General features: G+C 31.1%; 1 protein-coding gene across 1 annotated transcript in view; it reads left to right on the top strand.

Annotated features, from left to right (window-relative positions):
- The first annotated feature begins 8696 nt into the window (after nucleotides 1–8696).
- Nucleotides 8697–17593, top strand: part of LOC117170826 (bone morphogenetic protein 4) — a 92367-nt gene continuing 83470 nt past the window's right edge. The window contains exon 1 of the mRNA XM_033357869.1: nucleotides 8697–9194. Within this exon, the coding sequence (XP_033213760.1) occupies nucleotides 8697–9194 (498 nt within the window). The remainder of the gene's footprint in view (nucleotides 9195–17593) is intronic.

The raw sequence follows: 17593 nt of genomic DNA, 5'->3' as shown, positions 1-17593 counted from the left end.
TATACCTGTAATTATAGTTCTTAAAAACCTAAACTATAAATGTAAATCTTTTTAAATTTGGCTGAATTAAGTTATTGCGTTAATCGCTTAAGATTATTGATGAAAATTATACACCTAAGGGTCCAATGAAAATTAATATATTTAGATTATAATTGCTTATTTTTTCAGACGTTTTGGCATATGATTGCAGTCCTCTTCAGTTATTTATCCTGAATTTTTTTTACAAATAATATAAAATATATAATAACATTTCGATGCATTAATTATCTGCTTAGATTAGTTTATGATCGTAATTGCTGTTTTTCAGAAACATATCTTTGGTTAATGATTTTTAATTTGCTAATTGGTAAATATCATTCTTAGATATAATTTTTAACTTACACGTAAATTGCGAATAACCATTGATTAATTATTGAAGAGTAGACGAAACTGAGTAAACACCAGAAATTACTTTAAAAGAAAGTAATGCGTTACATCCAAATACTGGAAATGTAAAACTAGTTCCTTGAAAGTTGTCTATCATATTTACAACTGTCATTCATAATGTTTTGCTACTTTCATATTTATGCAGGAATAATTTTTGAAGATCATTATACTGATATTGATATGCTGAACTTTCCGGTATTGGTGCATATTGCTGATGCAATCATAATCTGATTGCAGAGCATGACTTTATATTGCATCAAGATATGACAAGCACCTTTAAGTTTTCCATGCATCCAACGAACCTTTTATCTAAAATTACTACGTGTTGTTACTTCCTAAACTTAATGCTAGGGTTTATTGACCTTTGTAATCTAGTGCACACTTTTATTGTAATTTCTGATTGTAATAATTGAAATCTGCATTGCAATCCCTTTAATTTTCATACGATGAAATGGTTAGTTGAGCCAGCTATTTAGTTTGTAAGATATTGCACTGCTATTTTATTAGTTAGGACAAACATTTTATTAGTTTCTGTTACTCATTGTATAGTCACAGCAACTAATGAAGTTGTTGTGTCAAGGATAAAATAGCATCACCTGATAATAAAAAAGCAGTATCAGATCTTACAAACTAAACTGTTGATCCAACTAACCATTTCTTTCAGTGTATAAAAATCTGATTTTAAGGCCTATGATTTCACAGTAAATATCATAGAGTTGATCAATTTAATCCCGAAATTAGGTCAAAATGATATGCAACGCTTCTATACAGTTTTGGATATTTTATTTTATCAGCAAATTGCGAATCCGAATTATCAGGTTTACCCAAGATCAATTGCCTTTCATGAATTGTCATCACTGTAAAAATAAAGTATTATTTCAGGGCTAGTTTCAGGTATTACAAGACGACTCACAAAAATCAGTTTCGAGTGTTTCTAAAATGTGACCACTGGTAGGATCCCAGAATCGTTTGTTTTGCATTGAAAATAACAGCAAGAAGTTATCATACTCTCAAACGGGACACGAAAAAAATGATACTGTGAAGAAAGAGATCTCTAGTTTTTGCAGTATTAATAGGTAGCACTGTCGAGTTCAGTTGATAAGCTACATTTAAGCCATGACGGACAAAAAATTATTAAGTTTCTATGAATACGTAATTTATGTAAATCTATGGAAACACTTTTTGAAAGTAAAATAAATTCAAAACTATAGATATTTATGGTCCGATATCAGAAAACTGGAACTTTTCTCCTACATTAAACTTCGATAATTTCTAAATCATTCCTTGTTCGTCCTAAGAAGTTGTACGTCCTTCAGAAGTGGGAGTCGAAACTATTAGATAAAATGTAAAAACACTTTAAGAAGGAAAACAAAAATTAATATCCACACTTGAACCCTTACTTTTTTTGTTAAAAATTAAGATTCTAACCGAAAATGTAACTACTCTACTATCCGTTCACGATAGGAAGGCCCTCCAAAACAGCTGCACATTTTTGTAATTTACGCGTAAAAAAAATCTATAAAAACACAGCTTATACCATAATAAACCTTACTTTATTGCGCTTTATATTAGTCCCCATTTGTTTATGTGTAAAAATTGATTCGAAAAATATCCTTCACGAAAGGACGAAAACCGTGGTTTTTTCGCGTCACTCTCTTCTTGTTTGACTTTCGATGACGATATCTTTGAAACGAACGATTTAAAAAATTTGAAAAAAATCATGTAGATACTTTCGCATTTTGACTATGCATATGTGTAAATAAAATTACAATATATTAATAAAAATTAACGTAAAATGCATTTAAACATAACTATGCTATCCCTCGTAAAATACGTACTAGAGAGTTGTATTTTGGATATTGTAATTTTCTTTTCACATATGTATAGTCAAAATATGAAAGCATCTGCATGATTTTTTTCAAATTTTTTAAATGCTTCGTTTCAAAGGTATCGTCATCAAAAGTCAAGCAAGGAGAGAGTGACGCGAAATAAACACGGTTTTCGTCCTTTCGCGAAGGATATTTTCCGAACCAATTTTTGTGCATAAACAAATGGGGACTTGCATGAAGCGCAATAAAGTAAGCTTTACTATGGTATAAGCTGTGTTTTTATCCGATTTTTTTCTTACGCATAAATTACAAAAATGTGCAGCTGTTTTGGAGGGGCCTTCCTATCGTAAACGGATAGTAGTTGAGGATTGATCATTTCAGCTAAAAATGTATTTTTGTGTTTGTAAATTAACTTTTTTGTCTTCAAAATTAAAAATTTGGTTGAAGTTTCTTTATCTTTTTAGTTGAAAATTTAGCTGTTTTTCAGAAAATTAGTTCTTTTTGGTCTCGCATAAATTTTTTAATTTTAAAGTGAACTATTCCATTTTTGAATAACAAGTTATTTTTCATAACACATATCGAAAATTTAACTTTCGATGCCTCCGTAGGGGGTCGAAAGTTGTGTTTTCAACCCTAGACTTGAAAGTTGAAACAGGCGACTGCGAAAGTAAATTTACGCAGTAAACGGTAACGAAAGTAATATACATTCTACTTTATCTGCAGTTGTCTGCAGCCATTCTCCCTCTTATCGAACCTCGTTTCGAGAATCGTGTCATTCGAACCTATATCTGTCACTGTCTACGTATTTACAAAGAATAACAACTTTGATGAGACGCAAAGAAGTTTCAGGCTTCTCAAGTCAAATTTTCGACACATTTTTTATGAGAAAGTGTATGCGCAAGTCGGGGCGAGGCAACAATTTTACTCGTGTGATATCTTCCCTCGCTTCGCTCGGGCAGCTAACTTCACACTCGTGCAATTGTGGCCTTTCGCCCCTTGTTCCGCAATATACTATTTGCAGTTTAAAATTCAACTACTTGGTTGAAAATTTATTTTTTAAGTTGAACATTTAACTACTTGGTTTTAAATTCAATTACACACTTAATTAAACGTTGAACTTATTTCCTGAAAATGATGTGTTTTGTTAAAAATTTAACTATTTTGTTAAAAATTCCTTTCTGAAAATTTAACTAATACATTTTTGTTCAGAGTTTAGTTTTTTTTTAGTTAAAAATTCAACTATTTGTTCAAACATGTATCCATTTAGTAGAAAATTCAACTACTTGGTTCAAAATTCATGTGTTTTGTGGAAAATTCGACTTCTTTAGTAAAAAAAAATCTTCTTGGTTGGAAATAATTATTTTTCATTAAAAATTAAATAACTTGGTTCAAAGTTATATTCTTTGGTTAAAAGCTTTTTTTAGTTCATTACTGATCTTTATTTAGTTGAAAATTCATATCTTTTTAGTTAAAAATGCAAACAACTTGACTCAAATTTGAACCACATTCTTAAACACATAGTACATTTCATTAACTTTTTAAACTGAAATTTCAACTATTTGGTTCAAAATGTATGTATTTGGTATAAAATTCGCTATTTTCGATAGAAAATCAATCTTCTTGGTTGAAAATTCATCTTTTTGATGAAAAATTAAATTACTTGGTTACAAGTTGAATTCTTATGTTGAAATGTCGTTTTTTAAGTTCAATATTGATATTTTTAGTTTACAATTCATCTTTCCTGGCAGAAATCCCAGCTCTTTCGTTAAAAATCGAATTATTTTTCGTTTAAAGATCATTTTTTTGTTTAAAAAGTCTATTCTATTTTTGGTTGAGAATTTATTTTCTTTTGCGGTCGAAAATTCAACTATTTTGTTGAAAAATCGTCTGTTTGCTTTGAAAACTCAACTTTTTTTGTATAAAATGCAACCTTTTGGTTAAAAGTTCAACTACTTTGATCAGAATTCTTCTCTTGGTTAGAAAATTCATCTCTTTTTACTAAAAACTAACCTATTCTTTCTGAAGATTCAAGTATTTCGTTGAAAATTCCTTGTTTCCTAAAACAGTTTCTGTTGTGCCTAGAAAGTTGTAAATCTTCCAGAAGTGGGAGTCGAAAATAGGTAAACCTAGAGAAACACTTACAAATATGAATTTCTAGAGCCCCAAATATAGGAAAATGGGAATTTTTCTTCCATCTTGTGGTCCATAATTTTCAAAGGCCTTCAATATTTTAGAAATATCATGTCAGTCATGACTAACCTACGAGTTTCAAGAAAAACTGTAACAACTGCCTCTCGACGTACATGAATGAAATTTAGTAAAAATTAAGTTTGGATCCGCAAAAGTGGTTCATTTCAATCTGAAGGTGATAATCAGAATGATATCTACACAGTAAATCCCAGAGATATTTTTTATCTGAAGTTGGATAATAACCTTGAATATATCGTTATAAATGTGACTGTGAATGCGCCTCCTGTTAAAAATGATTCTATATCAGGTAATTGTAATTGTCAATTGCTTGCTACAGTTTTGTTCCAGAAACTATCTCCGGGGTTTACTGTGTTCATATACGTACATACTTTCTTTTTTCTTTGACTTTCGTTCTAATTGTAATGTATAGTTCTTTCTATTAGTCCTTTTTCTCTACTCTCAAACTTTTTTTGATGAGTTTCTGTCAGTTTGAGGTGGAGCAACTACAAGAGGTCATTTATACAGTGTAATGTAATCGCGGTATAATCAGGGGGTAGACTTCGGTGTCGGCTCCTTTGTTCTTCCACGACCGAAAGACATGCAGCGCCATTTCTTGAAGTTAACGTTAACCACTGACAGATCGTGTATACCTATACGTGTACTGTAAATATCTCACGAACATTTGTGTACCCAATATATACACGTACATGGTTTACGATATGCATACACTCCACTGTGGGTGAGAAGTTATTATGTTTTCGATATGGCTTCCGGCCGCGGCTCCACAAAGTTGGGAGAGATTTCCAAGTCATTACATTGCGGTATATGTATGGTGTAGTAATGTACTATAAAAGTATAAATGAAAAAGTACAATTTTCTATTACGTCTTTAAGGCTATTGTAAATCAAATTACATACCTATTTTCCCATATGTTTCCTGATTCCTTATTCCTTATTCATTATTAATTATTGTAAGTCGGAATTAGCAGATTTGTGTTATTTTCTACAATTGCTTATTATCTTGTACACTCTCAGACATTCCGATTTATTTTGGCTCCGCTTCCGTCATTTCTACTAGTCGAAGCGGTACATTGAAGTTACTAAAAATGTTGATCTAATTATTTAATAAAAACATGAAATTTGATGTGAAGGTTTCTTTTTGGCATCAGAAAACTATTTCGAACTGATGGTAACAATTCTTTTTTAAATAATTGCACATTTTCCTTTAAAATGCTGTATTTTGTAACTAAATAATATATTTAACTTATTTTTTATTCTAGGTGACGATTACGTAACTTTTCCACGTTCCTCTTTCCACTTTACGTCCATATAAATTTTTGAAAATTCACACAGTCGTGACAGATGACGTGAATTATAAATTTTCAAAAAATGTCAGGTAATAAGTAAAAAATGAGAAGTGGGACATGAGAAGCGGGTTGTGGAAAATTACGTAATCGCCCCCCTAGTGACGGTCTCGCATTATTTTTAAATTCACCGGAAATGTTGAAAAATGTTGAAATCTAATAAAATAGCTGCAATTTATATGAAAATACAAAATTCTTGTTTTTTCAAAATTTGCTTCAGATTTGAAACAAGTTTACACAGGAAAGTTTTTCCCTTTTATATGCTCTACAAAAGTTATTCCTAATATTTTTCAATAATTTCCACTTTTTTAAAAATATATTGCTTTTATAAAATTATTATATTTGCTTCTTTGCTCTTTAAATGCGTGTGAAGTATAATTTTTCACGATTATTCAGCCACAATATTATTAGACATAGACACCTTATTATTTTATCACTTTATTTATACAACATTTTATAAAAATGATCGCCTTTTTGAAAAACGAAAACTTGTTCCGAATTCTAGGTTAAAAAAATTAATTGTAGATTTTACGATTTCATATCTATAGATTGCTGTATAATCCTTTTTTCTCAATGCGTGTAAACTTTTCTCGCAACTAGCGCCAGTAAAAATTTAGAATTTTTGATTTCAAGAAAAACGCTGCAATTTTGTTTAGCTTCAACATTTTCAACTCTTCTGCCCAATTTGGCAAAAGTTTGAAATCCGTCATCAAAATAAAAAATGAAAAATTAAATATCGCACAAAGTTAAGAAAATAAAGAATTTAAAAAAATTGCTACCAATCAAAAAAACATTGTTTGACTAAATTTTTGGAACTCGGTCTTAAAAAATTTTCTAGTACAAAATGCTCACGATTATGTTATTATTACACAATTTAGCCATTTGCCTTTCGTAGTAAGACGTGACTCTCTCGCTGCGGGAAAGAAGTAATGTGATGAAGGGATATACAATGTTTAGATTGATCCAGAATTCTCGTGTTATTTATTCAACTTATTATTTATTAGTTATTTATTATTAGTTATTAATTATTTATTAGTTATTTATTAGTTCCGCAACACTGCTCCGACCCAGGTTTCTGATCAATCTCTCTAGCAATCTACCCAAGTGAAGATCCTCACAAAGTCGTTATGTAAGGTTCCCTACTTGGGTCCATTAGTGTCCAAGGTCTTTTTTCAGGCGTCATTCACTCTGCTGACACTCTTTTTATTAAATATTTGCCGCCATACTTTTCTGTCCAGCCATACTTCTCTAGCTTCTTTAACGTCCATGCATTTTTTTCATGCAGGCTATCGTGTTTCGATGACTTCTTATGTCTCTTCTAACTAGGGTCTCATTCACACTTTCTAACCATTCTATCCGAGGTCTGCTTCTGGGCACGCTGCTTTTAACCTATGTAACTTTATTAATATTTAAAAAGTGAGTAGAAGAAAATGCTTCTGAGTTTTAATCAAATTTTGACTGCTTCGGACTGCTTGAGCCAGAAAAAAAGATTTTGACGAAGGTGTCTGCCTGCCCGTACTCTCTAGTAAGATAAATGTTTCTTGTTTGAAACATGGTAAAAAGTTTAACAAAATTTATATTCCATTTTCCAGACAAGGGAGAGTTCAAAAAGCATTACTTAATATATGAATTCAATTAAATCCCATTAAATTCTATTGAGCTCAGTTGAGGTCCGTTGAAATCCGTCGCTTTCGGATTAGGCTTTCCTTTCATTCTACTGAATTCCGTTGAATCCTTTCAAAATCGCCTTGAACTTTATCAAATTCACTGATTGTTCTTGCATATTTTTTACGTTGATTTCTTTCAAAATTATAATTTTAAATAGGGTCAACATTCTTACTTTTTTTGTCATTAAAAAGGAATTTAAAACCTAATCGTTCCCTCCTTATAATTCGCAAGTTTGGAAACTATTGAAAATTTAACTTGAAATAAAATAATCTTACGGCATCATATTTTTTGGAAGTAACAATAATTGTACGAGGTTAGTTTTGAATGATCACATACCAAACACTGCCCATTTTCAAGATCTATATCCAATTCGATATCAGTCTGATAAGAAATTACAGACAGAAATCTTTCTAATCGTCTGAATGTGAAAGAAACTAATGAGTCAACTTCAAGTCGGATTCGTGATTTGAATTCATGGAGCCTAAGAATAGTATAAACTGGAATAAGTACATGATTAGAGGCTCATTAACGATATTATTGGAGACAAGGGACTCACAATTCACATCCCTCGAGGGAAAGGCTCAGGAGAAAAGCTGCGCCGAAGCCAGTCAGTGTCAGTTAGTCTTCCCATATACATTCCGCGGCAACGCGGTGAACAGTCGACACGCGCTGCTCGTCGGTGCAGGATCGTCGGTCTTGACTTCTAATCAAAGTGTGCTCGGGCATGTGCCGGTAGATCACAACTCTAACAGAGAAATGATCAATAAAAAAGAGAATAATATTAATAAACAAATTATCAAGTCTAAAAATAAGAGCAATAGCATCAGTATAAGAAGATGGTTCATCGAGTGCTGCTAAGATTAAGTGTTGTCAATGTCAATAGTTGAGCGATAGTGACCCAGTGAGATCGGAAGTGTAATTCTAAACAAGAGTTTCAATATGCCGAGGTTCCTGCGACTTTTTGTGCTTAGATCGATACACATTCCTCCTGTGGTGATTTAAAGAGTTCCCAAGAATTTTCAAGAATCTCTACTACACTCCCTGAAGCAGAGTTCTTCATCAGGAGCAATTTTGAAGAATCATAACTTTATCAGGCTTCTCAGGTGGTGCACATGGGTGGTCGGTTGTTGCGGCTCTCGGGTTCACCAGCGAGCGATTGACCCCAACAATACCTACATGCACGAGTACCTGGCCCAGGCCACGAGCTTGTATAGCTGGCTATGGGCAAGCACTTAATAACTCACTTGGAATCTCGAGATACCGATAAGAAATTCTGCGAGGAGTCTGTTCAAGGTGGTAGCGCGCCTGAGGATCAAGGTGAGGTTGCGAAAAGGGACGTCTTTTTCCTCACAACGAGTGAAAAGACCACCCTGTGTCTTCTGGGACCAGAATCACGTGTAAGGACGAAAGGTAAAAAGCTTGAGGAACCTTGCCAGAGAGTCTTGTCGAGGCTCCTGGGTCTTGTACTCATCAGCCTCCTTCTTGTAACCTCGATGGTTACCGTGACAGGCGTTCCGATGCCGGAACTCGGAAAAGTTAGCAATTACGATCAGACTTTCGAGATGGAGCATGTTGATCGTCTTGGTATCAAAGACGAGGATAACGACGTCTTCGTGCCAACGTCAGGGAAAGGACGTCTCGACGAGAGAGACCTCGAAACGATTAGGTCCAGCATCGCGGAGGGTCTTGGCCTCGAAAGGATACCTGATCCTTCCAAGGTACGCACAAAGTTGATACATACATCCATTTCTTGTTGATCTTGTTCTGAAGCATTAGGTACACGAAAATGAATGTAGTTTCTAAGAAGCCGTAAATAAATTGAGTAAACTTTTTAACGTAATTTTTGCCAACTAAATTTGTTTCGTTAATTTATGTAGGGGTCATCCAAAAATAAGTGAAGATGATTTGGGCTTTAAGGGGAGAGAGGTTTGGTAAAAAGTGGAATTTTCAACCAAAAAAGATGAATTCTTATAAAAAAAAACCCCCATAATGGTTAATATTTTAACCAAGAAATGGTTTTTCCCTTTAAATAAAAAATAGTTGAACCAAAAAAGACGAATTTTCAACCATATAGTTAAATCCTCAACCAGAACAGATTCATTTTCAACCAAACAGTTGAGTTTTTAACTAAAATAGATGAATTTTTAAATCAAAAGACGACTGTTAAATAAGAGTTGAATTTTTAAATAAGAAAGATTTTCCGTGCATTAAAAAATCATCCAAAAGATTGAAATGTTATGCTAAAAAAATTTTCTAATAAAGAGGACGGAACTTAAAATAAAATAGACCTATTTTCTACGATACAAGTTTAGTTTTGAACCCTATAAAATAAATTTTAAGAAAAGTTAATTTTCATCAAAAAAGTGAATTTTTAAGAATGTAGAACAACCTTTAACGAAGGAGTCCAATTTTCAACAAAAAAAGATGAAGGGCCCACAAATAATATAGGTAATAGTTAACAAAATACATACATTTTCCACCTAATAATAGAATTTTCAACTAAAAAAGATAAATTTTCAACAAAAAATAGAAGAGTTGAAACTTCAGTTACAAAATTAATTTTCAGTAAAAAAAATATTCCTAAACAAAATAGTTGAATGTTTTACCAAAGTTATAATCAAAAAGATGACATTTTCACAAAAAAGTTCTTTTTCAAGCCGATTTTTATCCCGAGAATGTGTTTTTTCCCTCAACAAAATAGTTGAATCCTTAACGGAAACAGTTGCATTTTAACATAAAAAAGATTAAATTTCTATAAAAAGAAAGGAACTAAAAAAATTCAACTAAATTTGGAATTTTAAACCAAAAAGATTAATTTTTTACAAACCATTTGATTTTTCACCCCAAAAGAATTGCATTTTTAACCAAAATAGTTGGATTTTCTTATAGGGTTTTATTAATTAGGTTATAATTTAAGTGCAAAAACGAGTGAAAGTTGTAAAACTGTAACATCTGTGACAAATATAATGGGTAAAAACTGGAAATTTTGCGTACAAAATAATCTGAATTGAATGGTTCATAATCGCTTATAAATACTGATTTATAATAACACACTTTGTTGTGTAAAATTAATTTAATTAAAGTTACACGTTTATTTAATTAACAGAGTTTATATTTTGTATGTATGATCTTCCGTTTTTTTAAATCTTAGTAAGATTGGGGGGGGGGGGGTCAGAAAAAATCTCAGGGTATCTTAAATGAAGGGAGGAGTGTTGAAAGTATCAGAAAAACACCCTACGTAATTTTGTGGAATATCTCTTATTTGTTTATTTATTTATTATTGGTTTCGTGAATGCACTGTTATTATATTTTAGTATTAATACGAATATTACTAGTCTTTCGGATGAGTCCTTTAATTTATGCTCTTCAGGTGAGAGAAACGAAGACCCATTTGTTGACTCTTTATAGCTTCTAAAGGATGAATTCTAATAATTTCGGGGTCCACGCATCGACTGAAGAAGATAGTATTTGCAAATGTAGCATTGATATTACAATCACAGTTGATAACCTTGATCATAATTTTCTAGATACACTCTAGACACCAGTAAAAAAGTCCTCAGCAAACTTAATAAATTGGAAGTCTAAACGACCATAAGTAGATCCCATAACTTCTGCGCATTTTCAAGCTGCACTTAATCTTGTATCTTGAAATGATAGATTTTTCGAATCTCTTCTCCAAAAAATATAATACTACTGATTTACATTTATAAATAACAATTTCTAAATTTAGGCCAGCAGCATCTTTCTAATAAAGAGTAATTGGTCAGTCAAATTCCATATATTTAAAATTCCTCAAAAAGAAACGACTATAAATTCTATATTTACATTATTTATGGGATGCTCTTAGTAACAGAGTTTTATAATTTTATTAGCAAATATGCATTCATGATAATCCGGATTAGTTGATAAAACCACAAAAAAATAAATAAATCTATCAAAAAAATTACTTCGTTATATAAAAAGAAAATTAATATTTACTGTCAGCCAAGTTCTATAATGGATATAGATAAATTTACTTATACACATTTGAAACTGAGGGATTTGCAAGTTTCTTTGTCATAATTATTAGTACTTCGTCGGCATAAGTATTTAAATTAAATTTTTATTACTTTGAAAGTACCTTCTTAAGTAACTAAACGATATCTTGAAATGTAACTGTTGGCAGCTCTGACCACAGAAATATTATAAAATTCGAAACTTTTTGAAAGATAACCTTTTATTTTTCTTGTTAATGCAACTTCAATGAACAATAGAATTATATCAATTACATTAGATTTTTGCATTATTTGTTTTAATACTAGAAACCGATTCTTCCTGCGTCATACATTTTCAACAGAATTCAAATCAGTAATGTCAATTCTTAGTTTCACTTATATAATTGACAATCCTATCTATAGATCCATCGGTGATCGTAACGACGTCTTATCATTCATATCTTGCGGTAAAAATAAAACTGAATGTAAACAAACAGCAAAATTATTTATTACTTCTGCAAATAGAATTTTACAAAATAAAATACCATAAAACCTATTTATAGTTTATTATTCATTTCCCTAAGTTTCATTTTAATACCATTCAATTGTAAATTTAATGGCGTGCTATCAATTCAGTTGCATGTATCTACGGTTTAAACCTAAAATATGTTTGGCCCAAAAGTTTAATTTTTTAAAAAATATGTGCAATTAGCTAAATCGAAAAAGTGCTTTTTTCTTATTTTAAAATAATCCTAACTTCGACAAGAAATTTTTTTACCAATTTCTAATTTTGTATTACTTTTCACTAATAAAAACTGCCATTACCACAATTTGACATAAGTTTTTTGCCCATAGAAAATTAGTTAAAAATTGAGACTTTGAAAGCAATGCGTGACTTGCAGATATTAATCGATTTCAACTTCTTTTTTTACCTTGATTATTCTTTCCGAAAGACAACTTTTCCGTGCTATTACGTTTCGGGTTTGAAAAAGGGCGGTTTTTGGGCGCACTCTACTGTAAAATGTACATTACTGACTATTTTTACTTTTTGAGTACCACGAAAAAAATCTTTTCCAGGATAAAATAAGGATGGTACGTTTTTTTGTGGAGAAATTTCATTTAAGTTTGACTTGGGATGTGCATACTGCATACTCTACATCAGTACCAAAAATCCAGTAAATATTATTTTGCAACTACATCATATACTGTGTAATTAAGATACATATATACATACACAGAAAAAAGAAAGGGTACAAAATTTTGCAAATACAGTGAAACTCTGACGGTGGCTGACGGTGGCTGACAGTGGCTGACGGTGGGTGGGAACTAACTCATTATAGCCTCCTCCGCTTTTGTTTGTTCACGCGTGAGGGAAAACCGCAGGCCCCGCGCACCCCACGCAGCTCCTGTCACATCTACCTGCGAAGCAGCGTCAATTCTCGGAGGGCTATAAAAGGGAGGGCTTTGAAGGGTTTCAGTATAATTGGTCAAGCAGGGCAAACGCGAGGTGGGTACACCAAACTGAGGTAAATTTTCCGCGATGAATCGCAGAAATTTCTTGCGACCTTAGTTAGAAGCAACAGGTTAAGTATTCTTTGAGCGAGACTTTTCTTTTTAAAAAAAACTCAGATATTCGAGAGTCACCTTATCCTAATTTCTCGTAAATGTCTACATAAAAAAGTATGCAAAGAATCATAAATAAAGTATGCTCTGTATTATACAATAACAGTTCTTTGCTATTGACGACAGCATTGCATTGCATTGCATACATGAAAATTTATGACATCTGATGTCGTTTATGTCTCAAGATACGGTGAATGCAAGGTTCATTGGCACCGTCCTGAAAGGGTTGTCATTTACATGAGTATGTCGTCGCGCATCGATAACAAAAACAATGTGGACTAGAACACGCAAAGAGAAGTCTAGCTGGTCGATCGATACGTGAATTACGAGAATTCACAAGACTGAAGCCACCGGATTACTACTTTCCTCATGCACTTCCCACTCTGGAAATATTCCTTCAAATTTACATACTCGACTAAAAGAAAAAAGTTCCGCTTTCCTTAAATACTCAGAAGCCACCCGCAAAGGCTAGATGTTTACATGCACCAAACATTTCGCGTCTTTACTCAAGATACGATAAAAAATCAACTCAGTTTTTCCTCGATCAGAAAAGATTTTTCTAAATATAAAATCAATTTGCATTTCTATATACAATGAAGAAGATTTCAGGTATTCCTTATTCTATAAATAAATCACTCATATTTAGCTTTTCTAAAGCAGTCTCCTTGCAGCGTATAAATTCTAATATATAACTTTTGTGGGTGAAAATGAAGCGAAAATTTCTATTGAGTTTATGAATTAGCATCTGAATAGAAATGCTCGCAAATTGTATAATAAGAGCTATTTGTGGTAAAGGACATATATGAAACTTGCAGCATGCGCCAGAATTTTTAGGAGTATTTTTATTTTGCATCCAAGTCATCGCTTTGAAGGTGAATGTTGCAAAAAAAATTTTGTTATATATTGAGTAGTTGTAACGAAAATAGTTTACATGAGTTAGTTCAAAAGTGGAGATAATTTTTAGTGTCTCTAATAAATTTAATCCAAAAGATTAATCACCGTATTGTAGGCGTCACAATACAAATGAGGCGTACAAATAAAAATTAAATACATTTTACGAAATAGAAATAGAAGGAAAATAAATTAAGCTTTATCTTCATCTCTGTAAAGAATAGTTTTCATATGTTTTGAACAATCAATATAATACTACTGATGACGTAAGTTTAAATAAAAAACATTCTAATAGGTGGAAAAATTTTAAGACTCACAAAAAAGAATATTTATTTTAAAAATATTATTTGCAATTGAATTTTTTCTTAATACCACCCCTCTTACCAATTTTTCAAAAATAATTAAATTTTAAGAACTGATTGTTTATTTACCGACGTGAAACATTCTCTACAACTTTAATGCTTTTAATTTTGAGGACAAAATTTCCTATTGCTGAAATCGTTAAAATAATTTGTTACAAGGAAAACATTTTTTCATGGATTACATACAATGACCAGAAATTACACGAAATTACGCGGGATTACACAAGGCTACTTAGAAGAATTAATGCATTAATTCAAGAATAGTGCAAGTATTAATCATTAGAGACCAAACTAACCAAAAAGAAAAAAGAGGGAGAAAATCTTAAATAAATTTTTTTGTAGGTAGAGGCTCTTTCATGATTCGTTCCAATCTGCAGGGCTTGCTTATGAATATTTTAAGATTTCTTTTAATTGAGTTCTGAATCATTTACCTTAATTTCTTAAAAGAAGTCTTTTTATTTACATTTTTAAGGATGAATTTTAGTATTGACAATTTTAGAAATGCATTAATTCTTTTAATTATTTTTTTCATTTTGGAAAATTTAATAATCTCAATAGATTGTTTCAAAATTAGCCACAAAAAGAATTATTTTATATGTTGAAAATCTACCTCTTTTGTTGAAATTTAAGTATTGTGTATGAAAAATCCTATTTTAGTTGAAAATTCATCTTTTTTATAGAAATTTGATCTTTTTTACTTAAGGATGAAAGTTTTTAGTTTAGGATTTAACTATTTTGTAGAAAATTCAGTTTATTTCGACTTGAAATTTGAAGCATTTCATATTGAATTCAATAGGTTGTTCATATGGACTAGATTTATTTGAAAGAATGTATTCCATTTTCGTTAAAAATCACCCTAATTTCTCTGTTTTACGAGCATTTTTGGCTTAGAAGCCTGTTAAAATATTATGCTTGTATCATTTCTGTTTTATTTTAGACGTTTATCAAATAAAGTGAAAACATACAACCATAGCAGTAATTGCAATCATCTATTGTAGATGAAAAAGCTACTAATAATTTTATTTTCATATGTAAAAAAAATTACATTGATCCCACAGCTTATCCTGTCAAAAATTTATTCACCTCTTACCGAATGACACTTTCATAAAAACACGTAAAATTTATTTTCGATGAAAATTAAAAGAATTATTCTTTAGTCAGTTTTGAAGCCAATCATTTGACGATTCGAAGGAACCAGTGAATGCTTACTGAAAGCAATTTTATTGTTTGTTAATGATAATCTGTCAGTGGAAAAAACTGATAATTATGTAAAACTCGTTTTGTATATTACTACTAATGAAAAAATACTTCGGAATTTTTTCCTTAAACGCCATTCACTTTTTCCAATTATTCAGTTCGTACTGGTATCCACCTTGTACTGGTTTCCTCTATACAAAATAGAGAATAAGTGCCATTTATAAGGCGTGAGAAATAAAGTATTGATTAAAGAGTCTTGTTGTATAAAAAAACATAGATTGTTTGAAAAATGTCTAATGAATTCAGACATGTAAGACATGAATTGAGAGCGCCGCTTAATTCACCAGATACTTATATTCATGTCGTGCATGCTTTATAGACGCGAAGATATCACTTGATTTTCAACAGGCTCATAATTCATTATCCCTGTTCAGATCGTGAAGTGAAAAGAGGTGAAAGGTGAATCAAAACAATCGAGTCATCCTTAGTCAAATACTTCGACTCGGCGTTTCTTCCCATCATCATTTACGGATGATAATATCCTTACAAAGAGGTTGTTAGTAGAGAAGATAAAAACGATTAATTGGAAGGTTGCTTCCTTCAACTTTTTAATGACGAGCAGGCTGACGTTTCTGGTGCTGAAATTTTTCAAAGTTTTATGACCCTTGGTAATATAATAGTACTGTGGCTAAAGCAACAGGTGGTAGAAGACTATATGATGACCACCGGCGTCATCCTACCTCGCTTTATTAGAATTATCTGTGAAATATTGTTATATACGACCTTGTGTTGCGTATAGCAGACATTACGACAATGACATGCTTACATACATACGTATATACATTCATACTTCCGAAATTTTTTAAATGGTTTGAAATTCATTTTTGTAATATATTATGATTGCAGATGTGTTTTGCTGTTTGACAAGATTGAAGTTTAAAGTTTATGAGAAAGAAGAAATAATAGATCAGTGCACTAATATATCTGTAAATAAATAATGAGTTAAGAAACTGGACAAGATAGAGTATGAATTATTTGAGTAATTATTATAAAGAATGTACAAATGTGGCATTTCCCGCATTAAGAATATTTTGCGGGACCGTAAATATTGATATTGATAACAAAAATAATAGTTTGCTAGGATATAGTGGCATAGGCTAATAATGATTATTATTTACTGTTTAAATAAAAGTAGTGTAACAATATGCCGCATAAATTATTGCCATAACCCCTGATTGGTTCTGACATGAATTTTCTACACCATGAATTTTCAAATGAAAAATTTTCATATGTAATACTTTTTTTTATTTCATTATAAAATTTATTTCCAAATGTTTCCAAACATTATTGACAAAAGAAAATTTTGTAATTGCAAATGATTTTTTAATTTTGGGAAATAATTTGGTTCTTAACTTTAGCTGCGTCACACATCACACGTTCAAAGAGATGTGAAAAATAACATTTTGGACACAAATTTTAAAGGATTTCCTAAAATGTCCAAAAACTATGTAAAAGATTTTAAAACAAATTGTTGCAATTTTGCAAAACTGCTGTGTAAAGATTTAAAAATAATGTAGAACTTCAAAAGAGTGAAAAAAAGTTAATATGTAGATTTTCAATATGTAATATATTTTTGAAGAGTTTTAAAAAATGCGTTTTAGGAGTTTTGAAATGTATCAAGATAATGCATTTTTTTAAAGATTGCTGGGAAAATTAAAGATGATTTTTTTGCTAAAACCTAATTTTAAGAGAAAATTAAAAAAGATTTCAAAAGATATCAAATGATTTCCTAAAATTTCAAAAAAGAACACAAAAGATTTTAAAATCTAATTTATCAATTTTGCAAGGTTACAAAGTGTGAGATAAAATTATAGTAAGCTTAATAGATGTATAGAGGCGTTGAAAAGATTTTAGAATAGTTTTTAACTTAAAAATATTTCAAAAAGATTAATGTCGAACAAAACAGTTTAATTCTGGACCAAAAAGATGACTTTCTGATATTATAGGATAATTACAAATGTCGAATAACTCTGATCTCTGTTTTAATGATGAAATGATTAGATGATAAAA

Source organism: Belonocnema kinseyi, chromosome 4 (assembly GCF_010883055.1).
Source record: "Belonocnema kinseyi isolate 2016_QV_RU_SX_M_011 chromosome 4, B_treatae_v1, whole genome shotgun sequence".
Lineage (NCBI taxonomy): Eukaryota > Metazoa > Arthropoda > Insecta > Hymenoptera > Cynipidae > Belonocnema > Belonocnema kinseyi.
The sequence above is the reverse complement of the archived record's forward strand: the minus strand, read 5'-3'. Positions and strand labels throughout refer to the sequence as shown.